At 45.6% G+C, this 16388-nt stretch overlaps 1 protein-coding gene across 2 annotated transcripts in view; it reads right to left on the reverse strand.

The window, feature by feature from the left end:
• LOC119431365 (uncharacterized) overlaps nt 1-16388 on the reverse strand; it is a 233188-nt gene that overhangs the window by 174204 nt on the left and 42596 nt on the right. For both annotated transcript variants that reach the window (XM_049657258.1, XM_049657257.1), the window contains exons 2-4: nt 8721-8801; nt 7780-7897; nt 1-246 (exon numbers count right to left, since the gene is read on the reverse strand). In XM_049657258.1, coding sequence (XP_049513215.1) covers nt 1-246; nt 7780-7893 — 360 coding nt within the window. In that variant the 5' untranslated portion in view covers nt 7894-7897; nt 8721-8801. The remainder of the gene's footprint in view (nt 247-7779; nt 7898-8720; nt 8802-16388) is intronic.

The following is a 16388-nucleotide window of genomic DNA, read 5'->3' on the forward strand; positions in this document are numbered from 1 at the left end:
CTTGATTTTCTTCTTGCGGCCACGCTTTTTGGGTGTGCCAGGGCTGTCTTCCTCATCCTCTGGCTGGCCCACCTCGGCCATGCGGTAGTGGCAGCCATTCTCCGGAGGCATCATGTATTGGGACTGCTGCTGAAAGTACGGTGACCTCACAAATTCAGAGCCTGACTGATGGTGCTGTGGCGATGGGTTCTGCGGTTGGTGCGAATGCTGCAGCTGGTGCTGCTGTGGATGATGGTTGTGATGACTCTGCAAAATATGGGGGTTAAGGACATCAAACACACCTCTGTAAACCACCCACATGTCTCAACAAATGACCAAGCACAAGTAATAACTAAAAAACAAAGCAAGTGTTGACAAGGGGAAGTAAGCGTACATAGCTGCTGCTACAAGTGGCTCAATGTTCAGCACTCCTCTCCTGTTTGAATGTGCCACACTTAAAATGCAGCAGCAGGATATGGTCACCAAACTGCACTGCTTTGAGGAGTGCAAACATCTTAGACACAACTCACTCGGACTCCTCGAGGGAATTAGTGGTAAAAAAAGACGCACACACACGGCTCTTTCCTGTGTGTGCATCATTTATTAGTGCTAATTCCCTTCAATGGTTATGCAAGATCAACAAGCCTGACAGTCGGTCCCCCTTGCTGCTCAAACTCAATTAGAAAAAAACATTTTTAGCTTTGGGTTCATGCTGACTCCCCGAAACTGATTGTATCTTTCTCGACTACTCTATCCACATAAAGCCAACAGACAATGAAGCCAAGGAAAGCATCGGGGAAATTAAGTGTGGTTGAAATTGGAATGTATAAAATAATGAAGAAAAGGGAAATGAAAGTGGACGAAAAAATAACTTGGCACCGGCGGGAGCCAAACCCGCAACCTCCGCATTACGCGTGCGTTGCGCTACCAATTGTGCTATGGCGACGGCGATCAACTCATCCACTAACTTGGATATTTATGTTTACTAGATCTAGCCTTAGGTGTGTTAACCCGCGCCACTCAGAACCATGGTGGGTGGATGTGGAACAACCTTTTTAGCCCGATGGCTTCACGTAACACGTCATCACGTCATCTTGGGAGAGTAGTGCTGGAAATAAGGCACCTTTGTCACCAACTGGCAGAAAAAGGACATGACATCACTTTCCAGTGGCTCCCAGGCCACTGCGGCATCATGGGCAACGAACAGGCCGATGAAGCTGCGAGGAGGGCTCACGAAAATGCTGTGAAAGAACCCATCCCGCTATCAAGAGCCGATGCAGTAACAAAGCTTCGCATAATCGCGTGTGATTCCACACGAGCCATGTGGAACACACCTGGTTTCCAACATACTCGACTGCACCGCCTGGACCCATCCCTCCGACTACGCATTCCATCTGGACTTCCTCGAATCGAGACAACTGCTCTCTGCCGACTGTGGCTTGGAGTATCCTTTACGAATGCTTTTGCTTGTCGCATCGGAATGGCCGACAGTGCTGCCTGTGATACTTGCGGCAGCGAGGAAACACTCCAACATATCCTGTGTCATTGTCCCCGCTACAGCTCCCAGAGACAGTCGCTCGTAACGGAGTTGGCACGCCTCGACGACCGGCCGCTTTCTGAGCAGACGATTTTAGAATGCCGACTGATACGGTCTTCACAGCAGAAGGCGACGAGGGCGCTACTGAAGTTCCTCCGGTCAAGCGACCTGTTTGAACGACTGTGACGCTCCTGAGTTCCTTTGTGTGTGTGTGTATGTGTTTTTTTTTTTTCTTTTCTTTATCTCCCTCTCTAGGTGTGCGCATTTTTCTTTATCTTTCTGTCTCCCGGCACGTGGCTAATAAACCCTCGCATGCTATCTATTGACATCAAGGCTGCCAGATTTAAGACCCTTGCAATGAATAAACGAAAGAAGAAGGGGAACCGAGGGGCTCGATTTTGTTAATAATAACCACATAAAGCCAACAGACAATGAAGCCAAGGAAAGCATAGGGGAAATTAAGTGTAGTTGAAATTGGAATGTAGAAAATAATGAGGAAAAAGGAAATGAAAGTGAACGAAAAGATAACTTGTCACCGGCGGGAGCCGAACCCGCAACCTCCGCATTACGCGTGCGTTGCACTACCAATTGTGCTACGGCGACGGCGATCAACTCATCCACTAACTTGGATATTTATGTTTACTAGATCTAGCCTTAGATGTGTTAACCAGCGCCACTCAGAACCATGGTGGGTGGATGTGGAACATCCTTTTTAGCCCGATGGCTTCAAGTAACACGTCATCTTGGGAGAGTAGGCACGTGGCTAATAAACCCTCGCATGCTATCTATTGACATCAAGGCTGCCAGATTTGAGACCCTTACAATGAATAAACGAAAGAAGAAGGGGAACCGAGGGGCTCGATTTTGTTAATGATAACCACATAAAGCCAACAGACAATGAAGCCAAGGAAAGCATAGGGGAAATTAAGTGTAGTTGAAATTGGAATGTAGAAAATAATGAGGAAAAGGGAAATGAAAGTGAACGAAAAGATAACTTGTCACCGGCAGGAGTTGAACCCGCAACCTCTGCATTATGCGTGCGTTGCACTACCAATTATGCTACGGCGATGGCCATCAATTCGTCCACTAACTTGGAGGTTGCGGGTTCAGCTCCCGCCGGCGACAAGTTATCTTTTCGTCCACTTTCATTTCCCTTTTCTTCATTAGTTTTTACATTCCAATTTCAATCACACTTAATTTCCCCAATGCTTTCCTTGGCTTCACTTTTGTTGGCTTTAAGCGGTTATGATTAACAAAATCGAGCCCTTCAATTCCCCTTCTTCTTTCGACTACTCTAAAGCATTTGATCGCGTTACTGAGTCTAGGCTCATTTCAACATTATCTGCTCTCGGATTTGACTCATAAACGCTATCTTGGCTTCAAAATTTTTTGACATTACGTAGGCAGCTAACAGTAGTAAATTCTTCTTCTCTTTCTGATGTGACTTCTGATGTACCACAGGGTAGTGTCTTGGGTCCTCTGCGTTTTGTAATTTACATTAATGACTTAGGTACCCTCTAACATTTCCTCCTGCATGCGACTTTTTGCCAACGATTGCATTATATATAGAGCTATTAAAAGTCTTGATGACCACATCTGCCTTCAAAACAATCTTAACCTAGCCTATTCCTGGTGTTGTACATTGGCTAATGACCCTCAACTCATCAATGTGCAAAATAGTCTTTCTCGTAAACAGTCAAATTCTAACTTTTCCTACACAATAAACAACTCTCCAGTGTCTCAGGCGCAGTCATATAAGTACTTTGGCTTAAATCTCCCATCTAATCTTTCATGGAAAACCCATATCATGAGCATATGTGCTAAAGCAACCCAAACATTAGGTTATTGACGTCGCAACCGAAGTCACTCACATGCTAGCACACGCAAATTAGCTTATGTAACCTTCGTTCGTCCGCAGCTTGAATTCACCTCGTCAACCTGATCACCTCATCAAGATTACCTAATTTCAATGTTAGAAGCAGGACAAAACAGAGCCGCCAGATTCATCTCATCCAACTAAGACCGGCATTCCAGTGTCACGCGAAGTAAATTAGTCTATTCCCTTCAAGCATTATGTACCCGTAGAAAAATCGCTCTGTAATGTCTGATACACAAATACATTCACGGCACAACACAAAACAAATTGCCCCTTGTAACCCCACTACGTACTTATAGGTGTCTTCACAATCGCCTCAGCCTCACGCGAATATTTGGTAGAACCAAAGCTTTTAATTCCTCAGCTTTGCCAGCGTTGGAATAATCTTCCTGATAGCCTTGCTTCCATCACTAACCATGAAACATTCCGCGAGAATTTGCACTCTCACTTCTTGTAAAAGTTGTGTTCAGTATTGTATAGAATTTTTAGTCATTAATAATGTTCCCTTGTTCCTGTTTATGCTTTATGTAATTTTGTTGTACTTCTTCCCCCATCACTTAATGTTCCGATTGGAACCTGTGGTGTACTTATAAATAAAAAAAAATAATAATAATAAATCAGGCTTGGCTGGCCTCACTTGTACTCAGACTCGAAATCTGACTTCCCAGAATAAGATCCAACAGGACCTACATGGAGTCACAATGGCCAACATCAGACTCACTAGCCTGTTCTACTTTGTCATTAGGAATAAAAAAAAATATGTTGAGGATGTCCTGATAGTAGGACCAAATTTTGTTTATGCTGCTTGGTGACAAACACTGTAATGCAAGCGTGCGCTAGAGGGTGCAGGTGAGTGCGCCTCTAGCTTGGCTGCATCTTTGCATGACATGGCTTGCATGCCCTCCATCTTGGAGGCTATCTCCAGGGGGTGCAAAAGCTGGGTGAGCTAAGACTACTCATGGCTCCACGTGTGCTGTTTTCCCACATGCATAGTGTTGGAGGTCGTGTAATCACAAATTTTGGAACTGCATTGAAGTGAGAGGCAGCACAATGTGTTTGCTCCCCTCTGTTTGGGCTCTTCATCACACCAGCGCTGTGACAGCGAGTGTTCGTGGTCATCAAGTGAGACCTCTTCATGTCTGCCCATGCACACATGACACCATGCTTGTCAATTTAAATATAGTAGACGAATGTTTACTGCAACTTATACGGCTCATAAATCTATGAACTTTACTTGGTGCAGTTGTCTAATACTTTGCTATTGCTATCAATTCTTCATCTTTAGGGCGATATTCCAACTTTTTTAATACCTAACTTAACTCTTCTGGGTCTGTCCAGAATGAGTAAAAAATAAGTTCTCGCTCGTAACAATGAACCCTTTCTTACAGCAGCAGACTACAGACATTTAATATTCCCTTGGAATGTCTGTTCATGTTCATGACAGTGCGAGGTATCAATTACAGTCGAGCTCACCTATAGCTACCTCAGTTATCATGAATGCTCAGTTATTAGGAACAAAGATAGCATGATGGTCATAATTTTGCATCGTCCATGAGATGCAAGGCTTAGCCTGTCAGCGTTGAATTGGACGAAGAAAGTGAGGAGATTGTGGAAGTGATACCATCACCTGTAAGCACATCAATCACGGTCGAGTACATTGTGTCACTGACACAGTTCGTCTGCATCCCAGCTCTTGGTGATGATGTCATTGCTTTATTCTCAGCTTGTTCACTTATTACAAAAATTCTTGGCTATGACAAACGCATTCTGCGTGACTGTGATGCTCAATATAAGTGGGCTCAATGGTACTCTGTTACAGTGCCAAATGTTGCAAAGTGGTTACCAGTGCCCGCAATCCCACCTCTTTCACCCTTTTCACCGTCACTACATTTTTTTTGCTTAAATTAACTTATTACATTACACATATTCAATGAACCCAATCAGCACAGTTTTACTCACAAATGGCATGCCTTTGAATGCACATCAAGCTGACATGTTTTCCTGGTGTCTCATATTTTTGCCTTGGTATGAAAAGAGTGCTATATGACCTGCTCAAACACAATGTGCATGGGCCTTTTAAACCACACGACACAATCCACGAACAAGCTAAATGCAGTGCTATTACTAATCTTTAAAAACCACTTTATTTTTAAGGAATGAATGGGGTCTGGTTACTACCGGTGATTAGTCACAGTGCCTCTGTTAGGACTATTTATTACTCAGCGGTCTCTTCAGCATGTGGTAAGTAAGATCAGGGCCTATCTCATTAGATGTGTCTGCAATTCCTTGTCCTCAAATACATCCATTTTCTAACATGATCTGCTTTTCATAGTAGCATATTTCCAAAGAGTTCCTAAGCAGCTTGTTAAACCACACAACAATAAAAGTGTGTTATCAACTGTACAGCCTCATGAAATACTGTCTGCAAATGTGTACAGTAACCCACTGTAGAGACTATCTGGGGGCACACAGTGCTGTTGTGCACTGCCTTGAAATGCATTACACATATTCAATGAACCCAATAAGCACCACTGAGCAGGTTTATGACCATATACAGGGGCAACAACTGCTACCTCTGCACAATGGTTGTGTTTGGTGATATTCTTACTTTCGCTTGTGCCAGCCATTGACTTGAGTTCATGTAATGTGTACCTACCTTTAATGACAACCTGATGTTTCTTGTTTGTTAGCTGTTCTTCATATCAAAAATTTAATGTAACAAAAAATATGTTGGTTTGTTGGTTGGTCACAGTGTTGATTACAGACAGCGTTAGCCGGGCAGTCTGGGCCAGCAGTTGATCCACCTGTTCATCTCTTTCGCTGTTCAGAATCTGCTACCACATGTCTATGAATTCAGTGTCATGTAGATACTTCTTATAACTTAATACAGCTATAAACATGCTATTCTGAAAATCACTTAGCTAAGAGCACAGTGCCTTGGCTACAACTTATGATTAGCAAAATTACAATTTCACTGCACAGAAAAAACAAACAAGTGCAACAGGGTGGCCATAGCAAGCAGTGCTGACAAACTTTCAAGCGCAAAATCCCTTCTGTTGCTTGTACCTTGTTATACACATATACGTTTGGGCGAGGGCAAAAAAGCTTGCAGTGTGCACATGTGCTTATCCTCGCGTAAAAGTGCTTCCAAATTTGAAGCAATTAAAGGCTTCTGCCTGTGTGCCTACATTTTTTAATAAACCTAGGAAAATAATCAAGGTTGAGTGTGTCACGAGTCGGACGCCGGCGGTACACGAAAACGAAGAAGACGAAGTTCGTGGAGCGTTCGAAACCGCGCGAGCGCTCGAGGCACGCAAACCGAGGTGTAATCAGCGAGGGAGAAGCGACGAAATAGGATTATCGACGTGGCTCTTGGACTGGAAGGTCGCTTCGTCAGCCATGCTCTGACAACGGGAGAGCGGAGAGCCCGGCCACGAAACTCGTGATGCTTGCAAGGCCCAGGCGTGGCTGTAGACCTCGGAGACGTCCGGACGAAGCTCCTGGGACCGGCTGCTGCTGCTCACGGTGGTTCCGGTCCTCTTCGCAAGAGCCCGATCAACCGATAATCACCAGGACACCGGGCCGCCATGCAGATCGACGGAGGGTGAAGAATGCTTCGTGAAGCCTAACCAGGCAATTGACATGTCAGCGGCAGCTACCGGGGCACCAGCCACGCATTTGGTCAGGTCGACAGAACCGCAAATCGTCAGCACTTACGGCACCAGCAACACTCTGAACGAGCACGACGTAGACTCAACGACAAGAACTTCAAACTGACAGTCCGTAAGAACCCACATTTCTGCATTGTGACGCAGTTAGGCCGAGTCTAGGGTGGCCAGACTTTGATGAATCAGCACTAGGACTGACTTAGACACTCTAAGACGGAGCTAGGCTCCGGAACTGAGATACTTTATTTTTCAGTAGTTTGTATTTAGTCCAAGTTTTGTATTTAAGTTTGAGTGAACATTTTTGTTGAATAATGGTTTTAGTTTTGTGTGCCTCGTGCTTTTCCCAATCTTGTGCATATTGAATCCTTGTTTGCTGTGCTGCCAGTCGTATCTCTCCTCCATCGAGGGTAACGCCTGTGTGCAACCCTCCGGCTCCCAAGTAGAAGGTGACAGAGTGTCATAAGTGTAAAACATGCAAACCATCGCACTTGGTTCATAGAACTATGTTCAAATAGCATGGCTCAAACAAGGTCACACAGAGAAACAAATACCACAGAACAAGCGCTTGTTTTGTGGTATTTCTCTTTCTCAGTGAGTCCCCGTTTCAGTCGTGCTGTTTGAGCATAGTTCTAAAGATGAACCAACTAGCCCTCACCAAGACATTACCAACATGTTTTACAAAACACGAGGAGCTCATCATGGTACATGTGCTTGCTGACCTGTGCTGTGTCTCCATACAGGTCATACTCTGGTTCCTGTTTGATCACCACCGGTGGGTTCCACGTGTGCATAGAAGCCCGGTAGTTATCCATGGTTGTGCCTTCTCCGTTCATGCCCCTGCAATGCACATGAAAGCAGAGACCCCTACATATTGCAGGGCCCTTGGTTTCAGTCACCATGGCCAACACACAAGTATGGAAAATTTGAGGAAAGAGCTCTCAGTACGTATGACCTTAAATCGAAATTACAAAAACCAAGACCAAAAGTACTAAAAAGTTACGCCATAAGTGTGTGGATGACTGCTTTGGCATTGTAAAGACATCACAAGTCAACCTTCTCAGCCACCTAAACACCATAGAACCTGACACATAGTTCACGTGTGAGTGCAGATCCTTCCCACTCCTTGAAGTACAAGTAAACCAAACAGGTGACTCTCTACAATGTTCTGTTTACTGTAAACCAACCCATACAGACTTACCTCTACTTCAATTCAAACCACCTGGCAAGCCACAAGGCGTCAGTTATAAATACTTTATTAAAAAAGAGCTGAAACTCATTGCATGTTGGAATTGGACAGAAATAAAAAAAAAAGAATAGTCCTCAACAAACTCGGAAGCAATGGCTACCCAAGTTACTTCATTCAAATAATCCACCCTTTAGCAATAAGAAACACCGAACTACAGAAACTACAACCCTTGACTGCCCCCCATCCCCAGAAACGAGCATCCCTCGCTTACGTTATAGGCGCCAGAGAAGCTAGTGTGGATTTGGACACCAACTATTGTCTTGAAAGCGCGGCACAAGGCATAGATCGCACCGTCGTCTGCCTCACATGCCACGGACGATACTCACGCCACTTTATGGACACTTACTTAGCACGTCACCACGCTGAATGTCACACGAAGCAAATATGCTTATCAACAACACGAAATACACTCACCGGGGGAGGCCCCGGGACGGCTTGGAGGTGGGTCTGGCGCCGCCACTGTTTCTCCGGACACGGGATGCTCACACACCTTTGCTGCAACAGGAAAGGAAAGGATTAGTTAACACAAAGAGAACAACTTTCATCGGCTTTGCATTGAGGCTACACACGCTACAAGACATGAACAAGAAGCGTAAATGAAAACATACACCTATCTCAAACGTTTCAAATGTGTTCAAAATGGGCACAAATAATGTACAAGACGCATGAGCAATGTTAAATCAAATACTAATGGGGTTTTATGTGCCACAACCACGATATAATTGAGAGAGTGTCAGGCGAGTGAGGCAGCCATGTGCGCCTTCCAAGGAGAGCCGTTATACATTACAGCCGTAGACATTATACAGTCTACAGATTATACAGTGGACATAAAATAGGCTGATGATTATGATAATACAGTCTACATATATGCTTGCATAAACATGCTGGAAAAATGTCCAAGTCATGGAGTAAACAGTCGAGATGCGACAAATTGACAAAGTTCTGTGGTACCTGCGGAACGCTCTTTCGAGTAACGACATACCACCCTACAACGCAGATTAAGCATGCATTTTTCATCTGGTCTTTGCAAGTATAGGTAATGGCGATGCCTCAACTGCCACGACAGAGCACACTTTAGAGTATTAGGTATTTATTTCAGCCAAAAATGCACATGATTTCACGGACCAGAGCAGCATGCAATGGTTATTTTTGACAGCGGATATGGCAATATGGTGTTCATTGAGATTGGTTGAGCCATAAGCTTGCCCTTTTCTTCATACCTGACAAAAAAATATGAACAGTTTACAGCGTTTTCATCTAAGAAGCAAGTACAAAAATAAACATTGTGTAAAGATGAAAGGCAGTGAGAGGAATGAGAAATAAAGAACGAGGAGGAAAAAAGCGAACAAGTAAACCAGGCGTTCGGAAGGACGGCCTCCTTCGCTTCATTACAATTAGAATGTCCAAAGAGTAAAATTGTGACATGGGAGCAACGACAGGGGACACTGCGGACCACTTCAACTCGAAGCATAAGTCGCTTTTCACTGGACACTTTATCTTGGCCGCTTTTCTGGAACACACGGCAACCCTCCCGGAACGGCTGCTTTCCTCAGCTGCCGAAAGGTGGCATCACAACATAGGCACTGACTGGGGGGGTGCTGAGACCTACTCCCCCTCCCTAAAGTGTCATTACCAGAGTTCTGTCACCCAGATCATTTGAGGTTTCTTTTCACTTAAGATGTTATTTTCAGGTGACTTAAGATGTTATTGTGGCCTAAAGCTTACTGCATAATTGTTGGTGCGGACGTCCACGGCTTTTAATTCATACTTTCACTTTATTTCCGCAAATCCTGATAATAGGAGGACAAGCACATTAAAAGCCCCAGCGGCGGCTACCTCCTCCATATTTTTTCACTTCATTTTTTTTATTTCCACTGTGAACACCATGCACAGACACAATATATTTAAATATATGCACACGACAAAGTTTATTATATTTTTTAAAGAGAAGGAGGTAGCCAACTAACAATTATTTCTAATGGTATCAATAGCCTATGCGTAGAGAATGAATATGTTGCTCTATGTCCACCTCGCTTCAAATTGCTTTGCATGCGTTTTTGACCCTGAAAAAACCTGCAGACATCAGTGACCCCTTCGGCAGAGTCTCTTATCAGCGGTGTGTGAAATGCACGTCAATGATATGTCAGAAACTTGGCTGAATGACTCCATTCTTGATGCTGAGTTTCTTCCGCCAGGTTACGCCGTATTGTGCCAAGATAGAACCACTGGACGAGGAGGTGGTGTAGCCCTATTTATTAGAAATCATCTTGAGTTCACCATACTACCAGATTTATTGCCCCTGGAATCAGTCTGGTCTAAAATAAGGCTTCATGATCCTGTTGTTGCTGTTGGTGCCATTTACCGCGCTACCCCCACACTGATAGTGATGTCTTCAGTGCAATGAATAATCACATTCACGAAAATAGACTTAACTGCTAGTTGTTGTGCTGATCACTGTCTCCAACTGGACGTGATAAGGCATTATGCAATTTGCTCATTAGCCCAGCACATTTTTTTACTTGCCTCAATCCGTGAACACACCCACCCGCGAAGCCTCTATCCTGGACCTCATATTCATAGACGCAACGCTAGCACAAAATGGTTATAGCTGCAGTGTCGTTGATGGACTATCCAATCACAAAGCTGCTTTGACTGCACTTGTCGCATGCGCACCTGAGAAGCCATCCTATAAAAACGTTCTTGATTTTTCCCGTGAAATGACAACTCTATTATTGACATGCTTGCTTCATCATTTAACGACTTCTTATCATGCAGTAATTCTTAGGAAGTTGACAGACTGCTGGCAATGTTTTGTGGCACAGTAAAACATTGCACACATCATTATGTCCCCTACGGGTGCATAAAGCGCAACGGTCGAAAACCTTGGTACACGCAAGAAATTACTCAGCTCATTTGCCGTATTTAAGGCACCGGAAGCCCCATAGCTTTCCTTCTCCCGATGGAACCTGCCTACTGACGTCCCTAAAAGCTACACTAAATGCTAAAATCACTGAGGCGAAACACTTTTACTTCAACAATACTCTGGTCACTTTCATGAAAGAAAATCCAGCCACATTTTGGAAAGCAATTGTTCCTTCTGATCAGAAACCCTCTTCATTTATTCTCAATGGTGTCCCCTTGCTCTGATTCTTCAATCATTTCTCAGGCCTTCAGCGAAAAGGAAGTATGTCTTCCTTTTGGACAATGGAACCACTCCCCCTTTTAATACAACCGCAATATTAGCCCCATTCCCAACCATAGAGATAGCCACTTCCGGTGTGCACAACCTATTGCTTAATTTAGACACAACAAAGAGTGAAGGTCCAGACTGTATTCCAAATATGTTCTTAAAACGATATTCCGAGTGGAGCTCGCAATATCTAACAGTAATTTTTAAGCAGTCATTGGAAACATCAACTGTACTTTAACTCTGGAAAAATGCTCAAATCATTACAATTCATAAAGACAGCAACAGGCATGTCATAACAAACTAAAGGCCAATATCCTTGATATCATCCTGCTGTGAATTGTTAGAGTATATAATTCACAAATGTATCGCGGAGTACTTAACCGAAGATAACTTCTACCTCAGGCACTACACGGCTTTCGGTCAGGCTTTTCTACCGAATCGCAACTATAATTGAATTCACCCACGACATTGCTTCGGCATTAAATTTAAGGACCAGATGGACGCAATATTCATAGACTACTCAAAAGCATTTGATACAATATGTCACAGTAAGCTTCTCTATAAACTCTGATTATTCATTAAACAAGATAACTCTTTGCCTGGTTAACGGATTATTTACGTTCAAGGTCTCGGTACACTGACTTTAATCATTCACAGTTGGCCACAATCAATGTGACTTCGTGGGTCTCACAAGGCTCGGTCCTGGGACCACTATTGTTTCTTATTTATATTAATGGTGTTCTTGAAGCCATTGCTAACTCTTCTATTAAAATAAGATTATACGCCGATGATTGTGTGCTTTATACCAGTGTATCTAACCCAACTGATCAACAGAAACTAAACAAGGCATTTTCACTCTTCTGTGACTGGAGCAGGAAATGGCAGGCGACTATTATTTTCAAGAAAACTGTATCCGATGACATTTACAAGTAACAAACAACCTCTAAGCTTCACGTATGGTTATAACTAATATCCTGGCCAGTACTAATGAATATAAATGCTTAGAAGTAACCTTTATGGCTAATTTGAAGTGGCACAGACACATAGACATGATGTGCACGAAAGCATATCGAAAGTTAGGCTACTTAAGATAAACCCTTAAGAGCGCTAAGGAATGCAAACTGACCGCCTACAAAAGCTTGGCCAGACCAATACTTGAATACACATCCACTGTCTGGTCCCCTCAAAATGTTTGCAATGTACACATGGACCACAGGGTCGACGAAAAAAACTGAATTTTTTCGTTATTAACAAGCATAAACTGGAATTGACGAGTACACTGAAAAGTTCGCAATGCCAAGTTAGGACTGCAGTCCTCAATTTCGAGTTGCGTTCACAGGCAGAGGAAAAAAATCGGCCTTATCGCACAACCCCTGGTCTGTACACTTTTGCTCACGGGTGTACATAAACTTCGAATCGGTGCAAAAGAAAGCAGCTCGATTGATTTTTCGCCGCTATGACGGCCCTTTCTCGCCTTCTTTTTATGCAGCCGAGCTATCAGTGCCACCACTAGCAATCAGACATAAGTGCAAGCGCATTATTCTCCCGCATAAAATAGTTGGTCAACAATTATATCCCCTACTGTTTTCACAAGTTGTACAGCATCCCGTACCCGGTGGACCTTGAACTTTGTTCCCTTTAAGCAATCTCTGGATTGTTTTAGGTTTTCCTTCTTCCCTCACACCATTGAACCTTGCAGCATCCTTGCGTGAATTGCCTCTTGATCAATTTGTTCTTCAACTGCCCAGTTATGTTTGCTAATCTTTTTTTGTTTTCTAAACTTATGTACACACCCTGGCTATGTCTTGCTTATGCAAGATGGCAGTATTTGTAAATAATAAATAAATGTGTCTCAATATTGCTTCTCTTTCTAGTAGTCAATGCTAATGACTCAAGAAAAAAAAAAACTTGTTCTAATAATTGACATTTATTAGGAATGGAAATATTGCCACTAGTATGCAGAGGTCATAAATATATATAGTTCACTCAATAACTGAAATGAGGCCAAGCCGGATTCACTCGAAATCGGAATGAATAGAAGTCATGCGCAGCAGTGCTTATACTCGGACCCGCAATAAAAAAAGAAAAGAGGCTGCAGTTTCGCCGGAAGTTTCCACGAGTGCTATGAGATTTACAGTCAACTTGAAATCGCCGAATATGCGCAACTGCCCATCTTGTTTTAGCACTGGAACGACAGGTGCTGCCCATCTGGCAGTCTTTACTGGTTGGACCACCCAACTGACGCAACCAACTCATTGCGGGCCTGTAAGCATCTGCCGCGGCGAAGAAGCACTCAGCGGAAGAGAGCTCGGATGGAAAGGGCGCCCGGGGGCCGCCACTCAAGAGGCCAATCAGGGTGCGTCCCGGTGACGTACGCTCGCACGGTGACTTGACACCGGGAGGAAGAAGCACGGTTTGCATGGGAAATTAGCTCCGGCGCGCTAGCCATGTCCGCCATGTTGTCATTGCGGCGGCGGTTCCTTGAGATCGAGCTAAGCACAGTGTGCGAGCTGGGGGATGATGTGCGGGAAAGCACTTCGATCCGCACATTCTCCCCGTCCTTAAGACCAAAGGCCAGCCTGCAAAGGAGGCTGACCGCGGCCAAGTAGCAAGGTTGACTCAGCCAACGGGGCAAAGTCCAAGAAGGTGCCGTCTTCATCAGGACCAACAGGAAGAAGGTGCCACAGCAGTTCGAAGAGGCAAAAATGTCGCTTCTCATGATGCGGAGCCAGGGGCCTGCCTTGGCCATCAAAGTCCCGCAAACCAGGAAGGGCTCACTGCCAGTAGCAAGGGTTGGCAGCACAGGAAGGACGGGCGGGGCAGCACTATGGGTCAGCCAGCAACGCTTGGGGTCTGCCGGACAGGAGCTGCAGGACAGGAGCTGCCAGGAAGCGAAGCATGGCTGCGATTTTGGCGCAGCAGCCACCATAAAAGTCACTGGACGCTGACAGGAACGGCAGACCGGGATAAAAGTTAGCAGGCGGTAGCCAGAGTGACCCTCCTCGGCCAGAGGCCAGCGATTGGAATGGGCAGGCCAGCCACAGTTAGCGGCAGCTTAGGCAGCAGGAGGCACGGCTGGCACGTGTTCATGGCCTCCAAGGCCAGAGTCAGCCGTGGCGACTGGGGACAACAGGCCTCGTGGTCAGTAACAGACTGGCAGCACAGTGGAACCAGCTGCAGAGAGAAGACTGGACGACGCAAGAAAAAGGACAGGAAAGCCACCCGGCATAGCCAGCGTGCTAAGAAAGGTGCCAGCCCGGCTACTCGCCCAAGAAAAGGGGCGTTTGCCAGGCTGAGGCTTGGGCAACACATAAGGGCCGGTATTTTGTAGCGATGCCTTATGAATCATTCTATACCAGTCTTATCATCCACCGTTCACGGCCGGCTAATTCCATTGATAACGCGAGTGGACCGTCACTCTGACCACTGACAAAGCGCGATACGCGCAAAAAGGCATTAGCACCGGAAAGGCATCGCTACAAAATACCGGCCAAGAGCGTATACTAGGTCACATAGGCCTGTTACCGCTTCGATGTGCACCCTTACACCGTAGCTGCATTTCTCCGTTAACTGGCATGGTAAGGAATAAAGTCCGGCTACCAGCTGGTGGGAGAAAGGTTGCCTAGGTGCGTTTCCGCCGGTTGGCACTTGGGCCAGCCATGTCACAGATGGCCTGCGGTTTGTTGACCGCCTCTCCCTTCCCCTTCATTCGCTGCTCCTGGCAACAAAAGGTTCAAGATCCGAGACGTGAACTGGACCCCCGACTGGTCTCCCTTGGAAGTCAGCCAGCTTGTTTACCAGCTGGCTTTTTTTACCAGCAGACATTTTGGTCTCCACTCTGTACGGGCCCAACCATTTGGCCGACAGGGAGGCAGAGATGCCTTTGGCAGCATCACTCAAAACATGGTTGCATCTGAGGACGAGATAACCGACACCGTAGTGCACATCCCGATGTGACCGGCCGTATTGGGCCTGTTGTCCAGCTCGCGCTTTTGCCAGGTTGGAACGGGCCAGGTTGAGGGCCGCGTCCATCCGTGAGCGCAGTTCCAGCGCGTAGCAGGAAAGGCCAGCTTTCGTGGCGCCCGCCCTGCTGCCGGCCCGCAGAACATGGTCCGTGGGGTTTGGAAGCTCACTCCTGAAGTTGAGGAAAGCGGGTGTGTACCCAGTCGAATGGTTGACTGTGGACCGCAAGGTGAAGCTTATCTCGTGAAGACAGACATCCTAATCCCTGTGTTGCCAGGCAAAGGCTGCGAGCAAGGGCTTGAGGTTCCGATTAATCCACTCTGTCGGGTTGGCCTGTGTAGTGAAACGTGGCTGTCTTGTGGTGCTTGATGTCAAAGGCGGCACACGTATCTACGAAAACCCTGGCCGTGAAGTAGGACGCATTGTCCTACTTCACGACCAAAGTGTTGCCGAAATAAGACGAAGTAAGCTGAAGTAAGCCGAAGCGGTTAAAGACCTCGGTCAACTTGTCCCTGATTGCACGTGCCTCTAACTTCCAATGAGGAAAAAGTTCAACCCATTTTGTGAAGTGATCTGTGACAGCCAGGAGAAATAAAAAAGTCACGCAGAAACTCTTCTGGGAGTTGTCTAAGTATGCGTACGCATGGTGCCACTTTGCTCATCTCCACGCAACCTGGTGTCATTATCAGTGTTATGAAACTGATATAACATCAATTGCTGTTACAATCGGCCAGCGGGGGAAGCGACCTTCGAGTCACTTCTGTTTTCCTGAGACGAATCAGCTTGGTGAGGCCCACAATACGTCGCATCGGATAGACCAGCGACGACACCCAGACGAGACATGTTTGACGGCTATGGGGCTGATGGATGTCACCCGGCTGCCGACCATGACACTGGGACCAAGGAATGCCTGGGAAAGTGCGTGCAAA

Source organism: Dermacentor silvarum, chromosome 10 (genome assembly GCF_013339745.2).
Source record: "Dermacentor silvarum isolate Dsil-2018 chromosome 10, BIME_Dsil_1.4, whole genome shotgun sequence".
NCBI classification, from domain to species: domain Eukaryota; kingdom Metazoa; phylum Arthropoda; class Arachnida; order Ixodida; family Ixodidae; genus Dermacentor; species Dermacentor silvarum.